This window comes from Argiope bruennichi, chromosome 8 (genome assembly GCF_947563725.1).
Source record: "Argiope bruennichi chromosome 8, qqArgBrue1.1, whole genome shotgun sequence".
Lineage (NCBI taxonomy): Eukaryota > Metazoa > Arthropoda > Arachnida > Araneae > Araneidae > Argiope > Argiope bruennichi.
The window spans coordinates 104060457-104081407 of record NC_079158.1 but is presented as its reverse complement, the minus strand read 5'-3'; the positions used below and the strand labels follow the sequence as shown (position 1 = coordinate 104081407).

Sequence of the window (20951 nt, the reverse complement as noted above, 5' to 3'; positions counted from 1 at the left end):
AAGTTTTATTTTGCGATATCTCGCGAAATTGGAGATATATCTTAGAATGGCGACCATTGGTAACTACATGTCATGCAGCTTTTTATGAAATAAAAAATGGCGAAATCTGTTGCAGTGGTTGGAAACAACCAGTTCTGAAAAGGTCAGTCTGGGGATAGGTCAGCCTATCGTCATTTCTTCTCATACAGAAGGTACAGTGAAATAGAATTTCTGAAATTTTTTTAAATAAAGGAAAGTGGTAGACGATGAGAGATGATAAAGAACTGGTGACTTACCAAGGGCTTGTGAGTTTTTTTCCGAAATAATAAATGACGAAATCAGAACAGTAACTGAGTCTGAGAGCTCGGTAGTAATTCTTCCCATAGGAAAATAATATTTTGAAATTTATGTCGAAAATAATGGAGTAAACATGCTGCTATTGATTACATACCTAGGAATCGTTAACTTTCTTAAGAAATAAAAATTGGTGGAATTCAGATAATTGGGAAATGGGGTTGGAGCGTTAGTGTTTTGACTTTGCTAATCATTTTAAATACATAGGTAAATTCATGCCAATACTTATTTCATTTTTTCGTAATTTTAACATTAAATTTTGGAGGAACAAGAGGACTATATTGGGTGCACTTTGTTATTTGTTACACTTTGAGCCTTGATTTGTTTACTCCATATTGATAGAGCTAGTGTAAAGCTAAAAATATTTTCACTTCTGGTGGAAAACAGGTCGTTTTAGAAATAATTATTACACCAGTCACTGACCGTTAAAAACCTTGTATATTGTATTTTAAAGTTAAAGAGAACCGTTATTTATTTATTGAAAGTCTTACAATCATCGCCAGAATATGGACAGAAATTAAGGTTATACTTTATAGTTCCTTTGATCACAATAAAATATTTAAATTAAATAGCAAACAGTCCAAATCTGGACCCAAGGGACTTAAATTGAAAATTACATAGAGAAAACAATAACAAACATAAACATAAAACTAATGGACGGAGTATATAATATACTGTACAGTAATATACTGTATAGTAAACAACTTACTAATATTTAAAACATATGATACATATATGATATGAAACATATGGATGAACCGGACATTTACATTTCTAATAACGTTATGATATTGTGTGACTGGTTTCTATAAAAAAGATTCATGTACAGGCTAAACAGAATATATGTAAGACAATTTAAATAATGCTACTTTAATGTCTAACAATTTCGTGGAATCATGGACCTGAATTTTACAGATTATCTGAAATGAAATATAACCATAATTCACGGCGAATCAGTTGGTACCGGAGTCGATTGATTATAAATATATTGTACAAATGTAATTTAGCTCAATTTACCACCGCAATCAATTATATTATTGATAACATTATAAAAAAACAAAACACAAGACGGCAATGTAAAATAGAATGACAAATGATAAACACATTACGAAGGCAAATTAAAGATATATATGTGAATTATATTAATATCAATCTGCAATAATTTTATATTATATTTAATATTTGGATCTCACGTGAGCATTACAACTCACAAAGGCTTAAATCTTAAGAACACTTTTAATTACAATGATTTTTTTTTTGTTTATTTTAGATTGATATACTTTTACCGAATAACACTGAATTAAAATGTTAAAAATACGTGTTAGCATTTCATGTACATTATGATGAAAGATCATTTAATGATGGGAAAAAAATGTGAAGTAAGGAATGTATAAAATAGTTATGCAGACATCTTTAGATTATATAAATTTTTAATTTGATATGAGCATTAAATCATCATGTACATGAGTAATTTTTTTTAATATTATAAAACTAGATAAATCTGTAAAAGTCTTCTTAAATTTACTTTAAAAGATGTTTTAGATTAGCTATAGCACTGTATACATATTAACTCAAAGCAACAAAAAAAAATCCGACATGAGGAAATCAGTGATCAAAATATAAATCCAAACCAAAAAGCAATAAAAAAAATATGTTTCAGTTAGGAACGCAAATATCCCTAGAGATCAAATTGCGCAGTTCTTGTATCAAAACATTTGATGGCGATGTTACAATATATTCTTTTTACTAGTTTAAAAAATGAAGATAATTGGATTGGAGACTAAAATTAGATTCTGGGTAATTTGCGCTATAAAAATGTTTTAACTAAAAATAGGCCAAGAAATTTGTTATTAAAATATTATTAAAATGCATTAATTAAAAAAATTGATCTAGAAATTTGTCATTAAAGTATTGCTACAACGCATTAGTTTTAAATCATAAAAAGTTTATTTATTAACAAGTAAAGACGACATGATTAGAAAACGTTTCTAACAACGTTTCTAATAATTTTTTTTCTTCTCATGATTTTTTTAATCATTTTTTTCTTTTTTGTAAAAATGAAAATATAAGGTTAGGAAGGGTAATTTAAAATAAGGAGTAATCGGAAACAGTGACTACAGAAAACGCCCATGAAGCCAAAGTGAGCAGGGGAGCATGTGCCTGTTTTAAGATACTCTGGGGGAAGGCTAAAAACAATTTCCTGCTATTTCAGAGTTGTTTTCAAACATTTGCCTTGTGTAGTTACTACAGCATTGAAAAAAAAAAAAAGAAGGGAAACTAAATTCTCTCTTATGTCCCATTATTCATTCTCTATCTCGGTTGTTTTTAAGGTAAATTGTTAAGTTATTGAATCCGTAAGATATAATGGTTACAATCAATTTTAATTTTTGGATTTTTTTTTTTTTTTTTTTTTTTTTTTTTTTGTAAAATGGGATGGTATTCTTAAGAGAAATCTAAACTTTAGAAGCAGTTTATTGATAATATTCATCTTGTCGTTGTTATTAACATGCTTTTTTTTTTTTTTTTGTCGTGTGACCATTTTTTAAGCCAAATTTTTGCGCAGTAGCTTCTGAGGGTAAAAACCCTGAGCAAACGATTGCAGAAGTCTGACTTCTAGCTCAAATGAAGATAGCACACATACACTTGTTTGCACAACCCCTTTTTACAGGGGCGGATCATTCACGCACCTCACAGAGAAACAAGGAAGAGAACAAAACAAGGAAGAGAACCAAGACTCGTACCGGAACGCCTAAATCACCGGGAAGATGCGCTACCCGTAGGCCAGGACGCCGGCTTTTAATGTAATAAAAAATCTTTTTATGTTATGCATTTTGATCAATTTATTATTTGACATTAAGTGATATTAAATCTAGGAAGGCTTTAATAAAATAATAAATGTCAATAACATTTCTTATTTTATGTCAAATTAACAACTAACATTTCCATAAGGAATCTACAATGCAGTCTACACCTATGAACTTATGAATACTGATTATTTATTAATGAAAGTTATTATTAATAGTTATCCGGTGCTGTGTGACGTCCAGCAGGAAAGAAAACAAGAAAAGTAATGTTGATGAAGACTACAATATGAAGATGATGGACAAATATGCAAATAAAGATCTTGACTCTTCTCAAAAACGAAAATGAAGTTGTGGAGATGAAAAAGGTAATAGTGGATAGTGCTTATTTGATTTTTCAACATGTTACTTCATTAATTATAAATTATGTTAAAAGCACCAGAATGAATACCCAATATTCTTATGTCTGAGAGATTGATAGAGTTAATTCAATTTAATTTGGCTGGTTTGAAAAGCACCATTTTCACTAAATAAAAATTTATTTTGGTGGTTAATGATAGTTTGTGATTTTCGAGAATCACATAGCTATATTACCACACCCTTCAATTGGAGAGGATTTTTTCAGACTGCTTAAAAATGAAATAATAATGAGTTGAAAAATATATTGAACCTTCTAGTTGAAATAGGAGCTCTACTTTACTAATACTGAATTGAACTAAAAGCCCATATTTTAAAATGCATGCCCAAATCTTAGATATTTTTTTCGCACTATACTCAGTCATTTCTGTTGGTATAAAAATTATTTTCTTGACTTTTACCAAAAAAGTTTATAATAAAATGATAAGAAGTTACTCAGTTTGAAGTTATAAAATAGATATAATAATTTATAAGTAATATTTTGTAAAATAGTATATATTTCTATTAAAGACAGAAAAAGAAAACTGTGAGGTACTTGGGAACCGGTAGTAAAATAAATATTGAAGCAATAAGTACCGTTTTATTATTATTTCAAATATACTCTCTTCATATTCATTCGATATTGTGATTGAAAACCAAAACATACGTTCCCATTTACCCCACAGTCTTGTTGGTAATTGGAAACATACCGGTGTAATTATAACTGTTGCAGCTAAGAAAAAAATTAATTAATGAATTAATTTGGGAAAAAAGGGCAATGATTAATGAATTGTCCTGTACATGATTATACACTTTTTGATTACAGGCCTGCCGGCGGCCAGGCATAGGGTTAGCACGTTTTCCCCGTGATCCGAGCGACCTGGCTTCAAGTCCCGGTTTGGACATGGCTGTTCTTCCATTGTTCTATCTGTGAGATGTGTGAATGTTCCTTCCTGTAAAAAGGGGTTATGCAAGCGAATGAGTTATGTGTGAGTATCAAAGTCGTACTGTTGGTCCTAGTTGGTGCTACTAAACAAACAAGAGATGCTTTCCCACCGGCTTAAATCTCTGTCGTAACAGTGGGCTTGTCCATGGCAAGTGCCATAAGAAACAACAACAGATTACAGGTCTATTTTTCATCTGATGCCAATTATTTTTAATAGAAGAAAATATAAAGTCGTCAAAATGCGTTCGCAATTACCATAAAGAGTTCTAATCCTACTTTCTCCAGCTTGTTGATGGTGTTACAAAACATAATTAACTGCATTATGTTATTGAAATTTAAATGAACTAAGATATTATATTTCACAAAAAAAAACATTACATTTACCTAGTGAAGGGAGGGTTGTACCGTGGCCGGTGACGGCCCTTAGGACTCAACCACAGTTCCCGCCAATGTTGCTGTTGCGGCGGTCCGGTCATTCAGTTTTTATGGTTTAAATCCGTGTGCCTTCGTGGCGGGTCGGAGAGTTAGATGGTTGACTTACCTAGTGAAGTGATATCTTCAAAATACTCTTTTTGAAATTTAGTAGTTTCAACAAACACAAAACATTTAAAATCAAACTCCAATTTCAGTTTTCAAAAAATGATAATTACATTATAAACAAGTTGTTGTGCAACAGTTCGCAGTTCTCTCACGTTGCAACGCAAACAACACGCATCACTTGCGTACACCTGGTAGAAGTAAACACACGATGGGGAGAGAAACCAGATACCCTAAATCAGTGGTTTCCAAACAATGCACTACGGTGGCCTGGAGAGCCACTTTTACATAAGAGCATCACCAGCTATTATGTAATTTTTCGGAAGTATTACAGTTTTGAGATTTATAATTCCATTTGACACTTGTTATTTGTTCGATGTCGCTTTGCTGAAATTTCATATTAAAGTCAAAATATGGAAGTATGGTTCTATGTAGAAATATAAATGAAAATAGCTGTGTCAACTTTAATTCCGCCATGAAACCATGAAACTATTTTTTTTCATTGTAATAAAATGTATAGTGATTGGCAAGTTTATCCAACTGATTATTATATTTATTAAATCCTTGCCTAAAAACTATAATGAGACCTAAAATGTGTTTTATTTATTTTTGCCTTGCCTATACGAAAATTGTTAAATATTTTCCAAAAATATTAATTATTTTACAGAAAGGGCATATAAAAGTCTGTATGCAGCATTGCTATGCTAATAAAAAAATTGGGAAAAAAACACATGACTTTCCGAAATATTTTAATTAATTAATTATATAATATGAACTATTTTAAAATTAAAACCTTCTAAAAACCTTCATCAATGCAATATTTTTTTTATAAAAGTTATACAAAAAAAATCAAAAATTTTATCCAATTTTTCATTTAACCTAGCGCATATAATTTTCATATGAAATAAAAGAATTCTCAAATTTCACAATTTGTTATTGGAATATTAGTACTTGGCTACAGACATCCTTCAGAGAGTTAGGAAACTTGTATTTGCAATGTTCAGTATTTACTCCATTTTTCAATGCATTATTAAAACAAATTCTACTTTATAAAATCGATTTAAAATAGTAGAAGTATTTCAACAAAGTTGCGCAAAATGTATCAAATACTGGAAAGAAAAAACATAACGGTCCAATAACGCATCATTTTGATATCATAGTTTCAGTATAACACGGGCGGGAGTGGTTTCTCTAAAACTTTATTGCATACTCTGTAATAAAGGTGCTATCCCTGACAACGCCTTCCATGGAATTGATGTCCAATAGCTTCGAAATATTAACTATCTGCGTGAATTTAGCGTTTTTACTCGATCTCTCGTGTCATCTTTGGCGAGTGTTTTTCGTTATCAACCCCTGACGTGCGTTTAATAGTATCCGAAGATTGAATCTGTGCTTTACACGCGTTTTTTCAATTGACTGAAACAAAACTTTGACGCAAAACTATACTTGTAGTCACAAAATCTCATACTGAACTTGATATATTTAAGTCATTACATTTTTTAGTTATCACATTTCCATGTTTCTGAAAACAAAGACTTTCATATAATCAAACCCCCTTGTTAAATTTGGCTCAAAATTTGATAAGATGACTATAGATGTTTAATCTGTGTACCAAATTTTTTATCTGTCTATCCCTCTTCTTTTTGTAACTATCGTATTAAGTTATATTCGAACAGGCGGACCCAAACGTCCTCCCGCTGGTGTGATGTGGTGTGGAGAGGGTGCGGCCAGCTCAGGTGTCGTCCTCGTCATCTGACCGTGGTTCAAAATTACGAGGTCCGTCCCAAAATAGCCCTAGTGTTGCTTTACAACGGGACATTAATATAACTAAACTAAACTAAACTCGAATAGCCGGACAGAGGGACTTCCTCTGATCAGATTTTACTCAACATTAGATAGAAATCTACAATTTCAATGTAAACATCTTTTATCAAATTTTAACCGTTTAGCTCAAAGCGTGGTTAAGTTATCTTTATAACAGACAAATATTTTTTTAAATGTGTTTCTTAAACTCTGGGAGGCCTAATGATTGGATTGATGTGGAAATTCATCAAAATTTCGAGTTCAAATTTTTTGATCTTTACGATATAATTTTCTATACTACCCTCATATTGTATGAATATCATGAAATTTATTTCAGAATTGAATTGAATAAATTTCTTCTTCCAATTATCTATAAAATGGCATTCGAATAATAAGGTTTATGTATACGATAATGAATAAATGAGCAGACTTCCCATAATATGGTTCTCTCAAAGCATATTTATCTTACAGAACGAAACTCTTTATTAAATTTTCAGTGGCAGAGCATTTTGATGAAAGGATTCTGTACAATAGTAGTAGCCATCCTATAACTGTTCTCTCAAAATCGCGTGCATGTATCTCAAATCTTTTCATTAATTCTTCTTTAATATGGAATTCAGATAAAAAAATCTTCTAATAATGTAGTGCGAATGCCTCCTGCGGTATGGTTCTTACAGAGCATAATCTTCATGTACACGAATTTTTCAGTCCGTTGTTTTCAGGATTCTTTATTTTTTTCTTTCTTTTAATTATAGTGAAGGCTCGAATTAATTTCTTTTGAATTTGCTTGCATTTTTTAGATTATTATATTTACCTATGGAATAATTTTGATTTTTTAAAATTTTATCTTTTATTTTCTCTCGCATTTTTTTTTTTTTTGGATTTTTAAATTTATTTTTGAAGTAATTTTGATTTTTCCGAGTTAATAGTTTTTGAAGATAGGGTCGTCAATTTTCATAAGTAAGTCATAGAGATTATTCATTTAATGATAATTAAATTTATTTTCGTGCCAAAATAAACTTTTTATTTGAATTCTATTTCTTGATTTTTTTAACGTCTTTCTCTCTTGGGATTGAATGGAGTTTTTGGTGTCACGGGAACTCTCTTCAGAGCATTTCTAATAATATTTTACAGTTTCATTAACTAGAAAAAGTTATATTAAGTTCAACTTCAAAAATGTTCAGTGAAGTATTCTAAAACATTCTCATATCACTATAAATCCATATTAAATTTTCTATTGGAATTCTATTTCATGATTTTACTTGCATTTTTTTACTCGGATTGAATGGAGTTTTTTGTGTCACGGCGAGATCTCATCAGAACATTTCTAATAAAATTTTACAATTCCATTAATTACCAAAAAATTATATTAAATGCTACTGCAAAAATATTCAATGAAGCAGTCTGTAACGTTCTCATAACGATTTGTTTACAATTAAATGCAAAAAGTAAAAAGAACAATTTCTTATGTCACACACACTATACATAGAGATAGACAAACAAACAGACATATAGATAGATGTATATACAGAGAGATAGATAGATGCATAGATATAGATAGATAGATAGATAGAGATGCAGATATAGATATAAGTAGATAAATTTTTACAGTCTTTTACAAAAAAGTAGACAAAATACCGTAATCGTCAAAAAGAATTGACTCTTAGACTTTGATGTATCACTTTTCAAAGTTTCCTGAATCCAAGAACGGCATTTAAAAAATATTATTACCTCTTGGTCTTTCTGTCTATCTGTCATTCCCGCCGATTTCATTAGTAAATGAAACATGTAAAATTTAATTTTAGCCATATAATCAATTCCACATAATGTTTCCCAAGTATTTATGTCCTTCTAAATTTGCTAAAATTTAAAAGTTATTTTAAGAAAGCTCGTTCCCTTTTCAATAATAAACATTTATTATCTCCCTAAATTTCGTTTCACATTCACGAAGTGCGTTACAAAAGCAATAAACTCTTGCTATAAAGAAGTTTAGGCTTTATTTCACTATTCTCCAATGAAATGTTCCTTCAGATCGTTTTCTCACCTACCCGCAGAACACTTTAAATATTCTTCGTATCCTTTAGAAATTTTATTCGGAACTATTTCTATTTTTAAAGAAACGATAGAACTGAATGTGAAATCTGGAACAATAGGTAAGGAAGAGTGGATTTTATCCAGGGAAGGAAAGCAAAATGTCACGGAAAAATTGTAAATCTGTGTCACTGGGTAGTATATCCAGTAGAAACTCAATCGCAGCAAAGCGAATATTTTCAAGGAATCCAGATTAAAATGATGTATTTATAGCATTCAAAATATTCGATAAAATATGATTCAGATTTTATTTAAAAGTAGGTAGTGATTTTTCTTGGTATGTTATAACAAGAGATGGTAAAATTTAAAACCACGTACAAAAAAAAAAAAAAAAAAAACATGAGATTAAAATATAAGTTAAAGTAAAGTGAAACATTTTTCAGAAAACTGATAGTAATATAGTATTTCTCAAAGCATTAAAAACAGCCAGTAAAATAAGAAACTTTTATAAATGATAGGTAATTTTTTAGGACTTTTGGAATTGACAAGAGGGATTTATTGATGCAATACAAGTTAAAATTCAAAAATCATGTAAGACATTATAGAGAAAATTAGAAGAATAAAACGCATGTAATTTAGAAATTAAACCTTAGTAAAGTTGAAATTTTTCTGAGAATTGAGAATTTGAAATTTTCAGAACAAAATTTGAAACAGTCACTATTCAGATTTTTCTGAAATAATTTGGGCATTTCTTTTCAAGTGTTCATGTGGATAATGGGTAAGATTTATTTATGTGACGCAAATAAAAATGAGAAACTCCACATGATTTTTTTTTTTTTTTTACTTTCCAAAAAAAAAAAAACCGCGGCAGTTGTCTTCCCAAAAGTTTCTAACATACTATCTAATAAGTTTGTCATGCCAGAGAACGTCTTACACGGCATTGGCGTTCAAGAGTTACGAAATATTACCTTTTTTCGTGAACTTAACTTTTTTACTTAATCTATCGTGTCTCCCTTGGCGAGTTTTTTTTTTTTTTTTTTTTTGCGAATAATCCTTGACATGCGTTTAATAGTATCCGAAAATCGAATGTTTATTTTAGACACGTTTCTTTCAATCCATTGGAACAAAATTGGATACAAAAATATAATTATAATTACAAAATCCCATAGCAATTTTGATATATTTTGCTTTTTTAAATTATCGCGTTTGCTTATTGTTGTTGTTTCTTATGGCACTTGCTACGGACAATCCCGCTGTTCAAAGACAGCCGATTTTAGCCGGAGGTGGAGCGTCTCTTATTTTTATAGTAGCGGCAACTAGGGACAAGAGTACGATTTTGCTGCTCACGCATCACTCATTCGCTTGCACAACCCCTTTTTACAGGAGGGCACATTCACACATCTCACAGATAGAACAGGAAGAACAACCATGCCCAACCCGGGAAGCCCAGATCACGGGAAAGATGCGCTACCCTTATGCCAGGACGCCGGCTTGCTAATTTCTGAAAGTATGGACCGACAAACAGTCAATCCCTTGTTAGATTTGGCTCAAAATTTGACAGGCGTCTATACTGTAGATGTTAAATATGTGAACTGAAACCTACCTGTCTAGTTCTCTTCGTTTCGTAGTTCTCTTGTTAATTTATATTCGAACTGCAGGACAGACGGACTTCCTGTAAACAGATTTTATTCAAATTTAATAGAAATCTACAGGTTTTGTGGTAAGACTGTTTACCAAATTTCAACAATCTAGCTCGAATTTTTTTTTGTCACAGACAGATGTGTAGATTCGTCAAGATGTTGAGTTCGAATGTTTTTGACGATTACTATACTTTCTCTATACTACTTATACGAGAAAGTAAAAATGAAACATAATAATCAATATTATTATTTCAAGCATTAATTTCTAAATAATTTTAGAATTGTAGATGATGTTTATAATGATCTCCTGTAAATAAGTTTACTAAACCTGGATTATCACAGAGCAATTCAATTTAAACTGAAATTCCAGTTGATTTTAAAAGTTAGAAGAGTAGAAATATTATCTTATAAAAATCTTTAAAATTTTGCGGAATTAAATAATGAGGAACTTAAATAACTGAGGAATTAAATAATGATCTGCGATGGAGAATTTTACAGAGTAGAAATTGTAAAAATCCATTTTTTATATTCGGTAATAATACTTTTAATTTAAAATTATAATTTTTTTTAATTTTAATTAGTAAATACGCATAATAGTCAAAAAAATCCACATAAGATTATTATTGCCTTTAAAAATCTGTTGTCAGAAGTTTTCCTGAAAACTTGATGAAGGGGGGTGATGATCAGGCAATCTGACATTCATAATCAAATGATATGCACCAAAATAGCTCTCATATTATTTCAAAACAATAAGTTGAGGCAAATACGATTAAGAATATCAATAAAATATGTTGTTGTTACTTATGGGACTTGCCACAGACAAGTCCGCTGTTACGAAGACAGCGGATTTAAGCCGGAGGGGGAGCGTCTCTTGTTTTTATAGTAGCGCCAACTAGGGAAAAGAGTACGATTTTGCTGCTCACGCATCACTCATTCGCTTGCACAACCCCTTTTTACAGGAGGGCACATTCACACATCTCACAGATAGAATAACGGAAGAACAACCCTGCCCAAACCTTGACTCGAACTCGGGACACCCAGATCACGGGGATGACGCTTCAATAAAATTTGTTTCATGTATCTTGATAGGTTTCTGTAACTTTACATGACTTATATTTACTTACTCGTATGCGTAGTACAGAGAAAGTGTAGTAATTGTCGAAAAATTCGAACTCGAGATTTTGTCGAATCTCCCCGTTTTAAATCTCTCTGACTTCGAAAAACGCCTTTTTGGAAAATGTCTATCTATCTATCTGTTAGTGACAAAGACAACTCAAAAACGCTTTGAGATAGACAGACGTAATTTGGCTTAAAACAAAATTTGCAGATTTCTATTAAATTTTGAGTGATATCATTTCGGAGAATCTGTCTTTCCAGCTGTCCCAATATAAGTAAACACGATAACTACAAAACGAAGAGAGCTAGATAGATAAGATTCGGTACACAGATTTAACATCTGTAATCTAGACGCCTGTCAAATTTTAAGCCAATTCTGATAATGGATCTATTGCCTGTCTGTCTGTATTTGCAGAAACACGTAAACGCGATAATTTAAAAACGCAGTATCTTAAATGTATCAAATTTTGTATGAAGTTTTGTGGCTACAATTGCAGTTTTGTGTCAAATCTTTGTTTCGATCGGTTGAAAAAAAGGTGTCTAAAATGCAAATTCGATTTTCAGATATTAAATCCCTTTCAAGGATAGTCACCAAAAACACTCTCCAAGGATGACATGACGCATTCAGTATTCACGACAAAGTTAATATTTCGTACTGCACGCCAATGGCATGAGTGGCATTTTCTGACATGAAAAGTTTATTTAAAAGTATGCGATTAAGTTTCGAGAGACCATTATCGCTAGTTTTGATATAAAATTATATCAAAACCAGCCATGGAAAGTTATACTAGTTCAATGCCTTTAAAAAATTGCTATGTATTAAGACAAAAAAAAGAATCTAAAATTTTCTTTGTTACTCAGTAACATTTAAAAATCCCTTCTTCTGCAAGTTTGAAAAGTTGACTGAACTTTCCATCTTATCTCAAACATCGTGAAATGTAAAAAGACGACGAAAATCTCTATCAATCTGCGAGTTATCAACCTTTACTCTACAAGATTAAGTCCTATATCTTAATCTCAAATCTTGCGAAAGGCACAGGAATGTGCAGATTCCTTATCGAATAACACAAGACTGTCGCCCATTTTTTAAGCGGGATTAAACCTCACAACTTTACAGAAAAGCAAACGCATGTATTTTTTTTTATAGTTTTTGCTGAGAAAATTCAAGATAAATCAAGGTTTAGTATAGAAATATTTTATACTAAATTCCGCAATTTTTTTTTAGTTTTGATATAATTCATACTTTACGGTCGATGAGGTCAAGAAGTTTGTTCGAGTTCAAATATCGTCTGCGGACTTCTAAAATTAGCGGCTTAATGTGTTCTTGACTTCTTAAAATGTCAACCCTGTAACAAAAAACAATTATGCATATCTATATAGTTATTTGAAGTTAACCCTTAACTGGGGAGATGAAATTTTGGGACTTAACTGGGGAGGTGCGGTCTACGAGACCGCATTTCATTTACACTCAAATTAAATTTTCTAATGAATGTATTAGTATGAAAAACTGCCAATATATTTTGCAGATATTTTCTTGATATATAGATATGTTTTAGAAATTTTTCAAAATATATTACCATTGAAAAAAGTAAATGCGCTGGAACATACATACATTACATGTTACAATAAATAATATTCTTGAAAAAACATATTACTTTTTAAAACATATTTATTTGTACAGTATATGAAGGTATGTAGAAGACAATATAAAGTAAAATTCAACAATTATATGAAAAATAAAAAAAAATGAGCATGGGTAAAATTGCCCCTTTTTTTTATCGGATTGTGTGACTTCCCTAGTACGATTTTCTATGGCATTTTAAACATAAAAGTTAAGAACTAGTATAAAAATCAACCTATAAATTCTGTATATATATCTCTTGGTATATTAATATATTTTATAAATTTTTCGAAATACATTATCACTAGAAAAATTAATTATGTTTGAACATAGATATCAGAATCAGTTGAATACGAACTTTTATCGAAAAACTCTTCTGTACAATTATCCTTATCACTAAAATCACGTTCTGCTTCTTTTAAAAGTGTCTGGAGCATTGCTTCATAATAGGATCAGTAAATTGGATGATATTTAGGGGCCCAAATTTTAGTGCCATCTGCTAAGCCTTATTTATCACTGTGACACTAACAGGGAGGTGCGGTCTTAGAGACCGCGCTCAAAGAAATAACTGAATTATTTTAAAAAGCATCCGCTGAAATCGGTTGAAAAAGTGCACGTATATTGAAGGTCAAAAACAGGAAGTTACTGGGTCAATCCCTTCAATTTAGCTAAAAATAAAATAGGGGTGAGCGAAAATCCATCTCTTGCGGTCTCACAGACCGTACATCCCCAGTTAAGGGTTAATACATATTGACGATGTGTTGATCCTTGGGTTTTTTTTTCCTGTTTCATCAATGGCATTTTAAAACAACAAAAGCATATTAAATCTCTTCTCCTTTTCTTTTTATTTGTTCGCTATTAATAGTATTCCAGTGATATATCACATCAATGATAATTGCTGTACTGATAAAAGTAACCTGAACATTTCAAATCTTACATCTGTTCATATATTCCTCCCAGGGCCGTATCGTATTTGGCGATAATAAACTTCTGGAATTGTAGTTGATTCTCTCTACCTTAACCGCGTTCCAACGACCTGTGCGCATCTGGTGACAGGCACACTTTCCCCTCTTTCCACTCTCTTGTTGTTTTCCAGGGTTCTTTGATGTCTGTTCATTTTACTGATAATTTGCGGGAAGCTTCCAACCGAGGTTCACAGGCGAGGATGGTCATACAATGGGTCAATTTGAAGATAAACGACCATATCCGTAAAGGCCACAGGCCGTTGGAACGTGGCTTTAGTCGGTACAGAAATGATGTGAGGTCAGCTACCTTTTACCGATAACGGGACATGTCTCCTATTTGAGAGTTGTTACGTTTCCACCGATGACCCTTAGAACTCAACCGTAATTACCGCCTGTGCTGTAGCGGTGCACATAATTCAAAATTTCTGTGTCCAGTCAGGTGAATTGGGATAGTCGCTTATAAACTTAGTCTGGTATAAATGTTATTCAGTCTTTAATTTCAACTTTTACTCAAAGCTACTTGAAATGATGGCTACTAAACTATTTAATATCAAAAGAAATGATAAATATGAATTAATCAATATGTTCTTATAACTAGACATTATAAACTCACAAGCGATATAGGAATATAAAAAGTAAATTTTGGCTGACCTCAAAAATAATGGAAGGGGTATAAAAAAAAAACTAATATGAGTTACTATTATTCATGAAGTATATAAAATTGCTTATATTACAAGAAAATTACTTGACAAATATGTATGCACCATTTTAATTATTTTATAAATAACTTTTCAGCCTATTCATGCTCTATCGTTGATACTCATTACAATTATAGAATCATCAATACTGGATATTCATTTTATTTTGAGTTGTAAGTAGACTGTTCAATAAGGAATGGACTTAAATCAATAAAAAACAATTGCCATTATCATTGTTGATGGTCTTTTTCAGAATATTTCCTATTACGCGTGTTACAGCTTCACGCCGATAGATGGCGTATCTGTCGAGTACAAAGTTCTGTTAATTCCTTTTTTGTATCAGAACGTAGAGTGTGTAAGAACGATTCTGTGAGGAGACGAGGCATCCAACTGTGAGAGGTGTCCTAATCTGTAACAGTCTACATGAAGTGGCACAAAAAATGTGTCCGAAAATAAAATGGTGTTTACCAGAAAGAAATAAGTAATTATTTGAAGAGAATTACATTAAGTGGTCCGTCGACTACGCAGTATTGAACCATCGAGAGTTTTGAGAAGTCGGCAAGTGCTTCTGTTTTGCCGCGTGTGTTTATTTGATATTGTTCTCAGTGAATTCTGAATCCTTAGAGTGATCTTCAATAGATATAAAGTGTAAATTCCTATGATTGGAGTATCCGATGATTGGATTATTGTGTCCGTTTTGGTTTCAGGGTAACTGTGAGTATACTTTAGTTTTCCAAATTTATGTATTAGTTTCGTTTTTATGAGTTGCATATATTCAGAGTTCTCTTTTCAAAATGCTTTCAAAACTTAAAAAGAGTGAATTAATTGAAGTTGCCGAGGAACTAGAAATTAATATTCCTGCAGGTGCCAAAGTAGTTACTATTAAAGATTTAATTGAAAAAAGCGAGATTTATAAATATAATTATGAATTCGTAAAAACTGTAGTTGAGTCAATAATTGATAGGAAAAAAGATTACGAGAAAAATGAAGCACAGAAACTAGAATTGGAAAAACTTAAACTCGCGCAATTAGAAAAATACGAGAAAAATGAAGCACAGAAAGTAGAATTGGAAAAACTTAAACTCGCGCAATTAGAAAAACAACTTGAGCTTGCGAATTTACAAAAAGATGTAACACAAAAGGTTAATGTGACAAATAGCGATTCTGATTCTAATTTTAGCTTAGAAAGTTTAATAAAAAGTGTCAAAACTTTAACTATGCCAGTTCCTATACGAGCAGAGTCGTATAATTTATTTTTCCAATCGCTTGAAAGAGCTTTCAAAACCAAAAATGTCCCAGAACAATTCAAATCAGAAATCCTATTAAATATTTTAGGCGAAAAAGTTACCAATTTAATGATATATTTAAATGAAGATGAATTGTGTATGTATGACAAATTAAAAGAATTAGTGTTAAAAGAATTTCAGTCCACCCCACAAGAAGTTTTAAATAATTTCCGTAAGGCGAAAAAACGTCCAAACGAAAGCTATATCCAGTTTGCATCGCGACTTAGTGCAGCTTTTGATTATTATTGTCAATTAAGAAAGGTAAATGATTTTAAGGGAGTTTGTGAACTCATGGTTTCCGAAAAAATATTTGATTCATTAGATCATGAACTACAAATTCATATTGGCGTGAAAAAAGGAGAATCTTGGTATGTGCCATCAGATTTGGCCAGGCATTGCGATATTTATGTATCGTCAAAATTCAAAAATGATAGTAATGTGTTTTCACGACCGCAAATTGTAAACCATTCTCAAAAATATCGTAAAGAATACAGTCCACAAAAAGCTTTTGTATCGGAAGTTAAAACTCCGAAATGTGTAATTTGTAAATCTAATGAAAATCATTCCCTGAATGTATGTCCTGTGTTCAAAAATATGCTTGTTAATGAGAGAATAGAAGTCGTTAAAAATAAGCAATTATGTTTTAATTGTTTAAATCACCATAAAATTGCTAACTGTTATTCAAAATCCAGTTGCTCCATTTGCAAAAAACGACATAACACTCTTTTGCACTTGGGAAATACTCAAAGCGAAACTGAAACTCTCTCGCAAAATGCTAACGCGGGATTAAATCCAAGGTCAAATGTATTCGTTCCGCGAATTGAAAATCCTAGTCATAATTCTTCACAACTGACGAATGGGTCACCTGCCAACAGTACGCATTCATTCACTGCTACCAACTTAAATCTAAACAAAATGGTTTTATTAAGTACTGCAAATGTAATGATTCAAAATAATGTAGGAATGTTTATGAGTGCACGTGCGTTACTGGATGTTGGTAGTATGAGTCATTTCATTTCAAAACGTTTAGCCGATAAACTGAATTTGAAAAAAGAAAGACGAAACATTGTGGTTTCTGGACTAAATCAATCTTCTTCTGTTATTAACTGGATCGTAAAAACAAAAATTTCGAACGTTAGCGGAAGCTTTGAAAAGGGAATTGAGTTATTGGTAGTGCCGCATATAACAGATTGTATCCCCTCGAAACAATTTGACATTGATACGCTAGAATTAGATAGTTTCAATTTAGCGGATGTGAGTTTCAATGAGCCTGGAGAGGTGGATATTTTATTAGGTGTCCAAATATTCTATGAACAAAGATCGGGTCAAATTCGGTTTCCGGGAACAGACATTGTTTTTCAAAATACTGTGTTTGGGTTTGTTGCTACCGGAAGTGTTCCAATAGAAAACGAAACTACTGTTCATTGTGGGTTGGTAATAGAAGATTTGGATGCAAATTTAAGGAAATTTTGGGAAATTGAAGATGTTGAGGGGGATAAATTACAAAATGATGAGAGTTTAATATGTGAAGATCATTTCATGAAAACACATTTCAGAAATGACGATGGAAGCTATGTTGTTAAAATGCCGTTTAAAATAGACCCCCCATGTTTAGGCGAATCAAAACACATTGCTACTAAAAGATTTAATTCACTTTGGCAACGTTTGAAGAGAGAACCAGAGTATAGGCAACTATACAGCGAATTTTTAACTGAGTATGAGAATTTGGGGCATATGCAGGCAACTTGCGAAACTCCAAGGTATATTATGCCTCATCATGGCGTTTTTAGGCCAGAAAGTAGTACTACAAAATTACGCGTTGTTTTTAACGCATCAGAGGCAACGTCATCTGGACAATCGCTTAATGATAATTTGTATTCAGGATCTGTTGTCCAAGATGATTTGTTCGCTATTTTGTTGAGATTTCGAAAACATTCTATAGTTTTCACCGCCGATATAAAAAAGATGTATCGTCAAATTTGGATACATCCAGATCAGTGTGATTTACAATGTATTTTATGGAAGGATTTAGAGGAAGAGAATTTACGTGTATTTAAGTTGCTCACTGTTACCTACGGAACCAAATGCGCTCCTTACTTGGCGACCATAGTACTAAAACAAATATGCTGTGATGAGCAGAACAACTATCCTTTAGCCGCTGCTGCTGGCAAAGATTTTTACGTCGATGATATACTCAGTGGTACCGAGGATTTATCTTCTGCCATTGAACTACAAAACCAGTTAATACAATTGTTAAAATCAGCTGGTATGGAGCTTCACAAATGGAGCTCAAATAATCCTGTTTTGTTACAAAATGTCCCAACGTCGGACCGAGAATACAATTTCGATAACCCCAACTCAGCTACTTTAAAAACTTTGGGATTACAATTCAATCCTGAAAAGGATACATTTAGTTTTAGTGTTCAAAAAATTGTGAGACCTGCAACAAAAAGAACAATGCTATCGGACATATCCAGATTGTTTGATCCTTTAGGCCTCTTAGGACCTTTGATAATCACAGCGAAGATGTTCTTGCAGAAGTTGTGGATTTTGAGAATTGATTGGGACGATGAAGTTCCCTTACACTTAAATAGAGAGTGGGAAAAATTTAGTTCTGAATTGAGTCAATTGAAAAATGTAAACATAGATCGTCATGTGGTATGTTCTAAAGTTCTGAAAGTAGACCTGATAGGCTTCGGAGATGCTTCGAAAAATGCATATGGTTGTGCTGTCTACACCAGGTCTTTGTCAAGGTCTGGTGAGATAAAGGTGTCACTCTTATGCAGCAAATCTCGAGTGGCTCCCATCAAAGAAATTAGTATCCCACGTTTGGAGCTTTGTGCAGCGGATTTGCTTTCCAAGCTTACCGTTAAGGTTCTGTCATCCTTGCAACTAGACATTGATGGAGTACATTTGTACTCGGACTCCACTGTGGTGCTTGCTTGGATCAAAACTCCACCTACATCGTTGAAAACTTTTGTGGCTAATCGAGTCGCTAGGATTCAAGAGTATACTAAGAACTTCCAATGGCATTATGTAAATACTGCTGAGAATCCTGCGGACTTGATATCACGAGGAGTTTTCCCTTCAAAGATCCAACAGTTGGACATTTGGTGGAATGGACCGTCTTTTCTTTCATCTAGTAGCTGTCCAAACTTCAATGACGATCCTGGTGTCTCAGATGATGAATATCTTCTTGAGGTGAAAAGAACTGCAAGGAACTCTGAACTGAATAATGATCCTATGATTAATCTTTCCATTTGTAATACTCCTAGTTTTTTACAGTGCATATTAGATATAAGTAATAATTATAGTAAAATTGTTCGTATTTTAAGTTATGTTTTCAGGTTTGTCAAGAATCTAAAAGAAGCAGTGAAGACAACAGGTCCACTGAATGCTGAGGAATTGAACTATGCAGAGACATTTTTAATTAAAAATGCGAAAATCCAAGTGTTTGCCAAAGACGTCAGTAGTCTCCAAAAACACCACTGTGTGCTTCCTGGTAGTAAATTAAAAACTTTGAATCCTTTCTTGGATTCTAAAGGATTGTTAAGAGTCGGAGGACGGTTGGGTAATAGTAATTTTAATTTTAATAAAAAGCATCAAATAATTTTGCCAAAAAGCCATAGATTAACTTTAATTATAATAGAACATTTTCATAATAAATATTTACATGTTGGTGCTTCTTCCTTGCTATATCTTGTTAGAGAAAAATTTTGGCCTCTAAATGGACGTAATAGCTGCAGAAAAATCGTTCATCAATGTATCATTTGTTTCAAAGCCCAACCAATTGCACCTTCTCAAATCATGGGCAATTTGCCCAAGGAAAGAGTGTCTGCAGATTTTGCTTTTAATTGTGCTGGTGCCGATTTCTGTGGGCCGTTTTATATTAAGAATAAGGCTCAGCGTAAAGGTGCTTTACAAAAAATTTATATTTGTATTTTTGTATGTTTTTGTTTTAAAGCTGTTCATATAGAAATTGTTTCAGATTTGACTTCTAATTCCTTTATAGCGACTTTAAAACGATTCATGGCTCAAAGAGGTAAATGTGCGAAACTATTTTCAGATAATGCTAAGAATTTTGTAGGAGCTAATAGAGAAATTAAAAAACTTCATGAAATGGTTAGAAAACCAGATGAAAAGCTGGCAGGCTATTTGGCTGCAGAAGGTATTGAGTGGAAATTTATTCCACCTAGATCCCCGCACTTTGGCGGTCTTTGGGAGACAGCTATAAAGTCATTTAAATACCATCTAAAAGGAGTTGTTAAGGGAATAAACTTAACTTATGAAGAGTTCTTAACGGTAATTGTGCAAATTGAGGGAATTTTGAATTCTCGACCACTTTGCCCCTTGTCAGCTAACGAGGACGATTTTGAGGTTCTTACTCCTGCACATTTTTTAATAAATAGATCTTTAACCTCTTTGAATGAGCCTGATTTGACAAATTTAAAAGAAAGTCATCTCAAGAAATGGCAAAAGGTAACTAGACTTGTACAATATATGTGGAAATTTTGGCATCGTAATTATTTAAGTCAATTACAACAGAGATCTAAATGGATGTTTGACAAAAATAATGTAAAATTAGGAGATTTAGTGTTATTAATTGAAGATAATTTGCATTGTTATAAATGGGCTATGGGTAGGATAATTAAAATTTATTATGGTGATGATAAGAAAATTCGTGCTGTTAAGATTAAAACACAGTCTAGTATTTGTAAAAGAGCCATTTCTAAAATTTGTGTATTGCCTATGGAACATAATTAATTTGTAATATTTGA

General features: G+C 32.1%; 1 protein-coding gene across 1 annotated transcript; it reads left to right on the top strand.

Annotated features, from left to right (window-relative positions):
- The first annotated feature begins 245 nt into the window (after positions 1–245).
- Positions 246–19574, top strand: LOC129980702 (uncharacterized). Its single transcript, XM_056091084.1, has 4 exons — positions 246–284; positions 14321–14487; positions 17730–19374; positions 19521–19574. Exons 1-4 carry the CDS (start codon positions 246–248, stop codon positions 19572–19574), a joined length of 1905 nt encoding a protein of 634 aa, XP_055947059.1.
- The last annotated feature ends 1377 nt before the right edge of the window (positions 19575–20951 follow it).

What these genes read in the sequence shown, in the direction of transcription:
- LOC129980702 (XM_056091084.1), top strand. Translation starts at nt 246, where the DNA reads ATGAGAGATGATAAAGAACTGGTGACTTACCAAGGGCTT. An exon ending in TGGTGACTTACCAAGGGCTT is followed by an intron (nt 285 to 14,320) that starts GTGAGTTTTTTT and finishes GTTGTTTTCCAG; the next exon opens with GGTTCTTTGATGTCTGTTCA. An exon ending in CGGTACAGAAATGATGTGAG is followed by an intron (nt 14,488 to 17,729) that starts GTCAGCTACCTT and finishes AACACATTTCAG; the next exon opens with AAATGACGATGGAAGCTATG.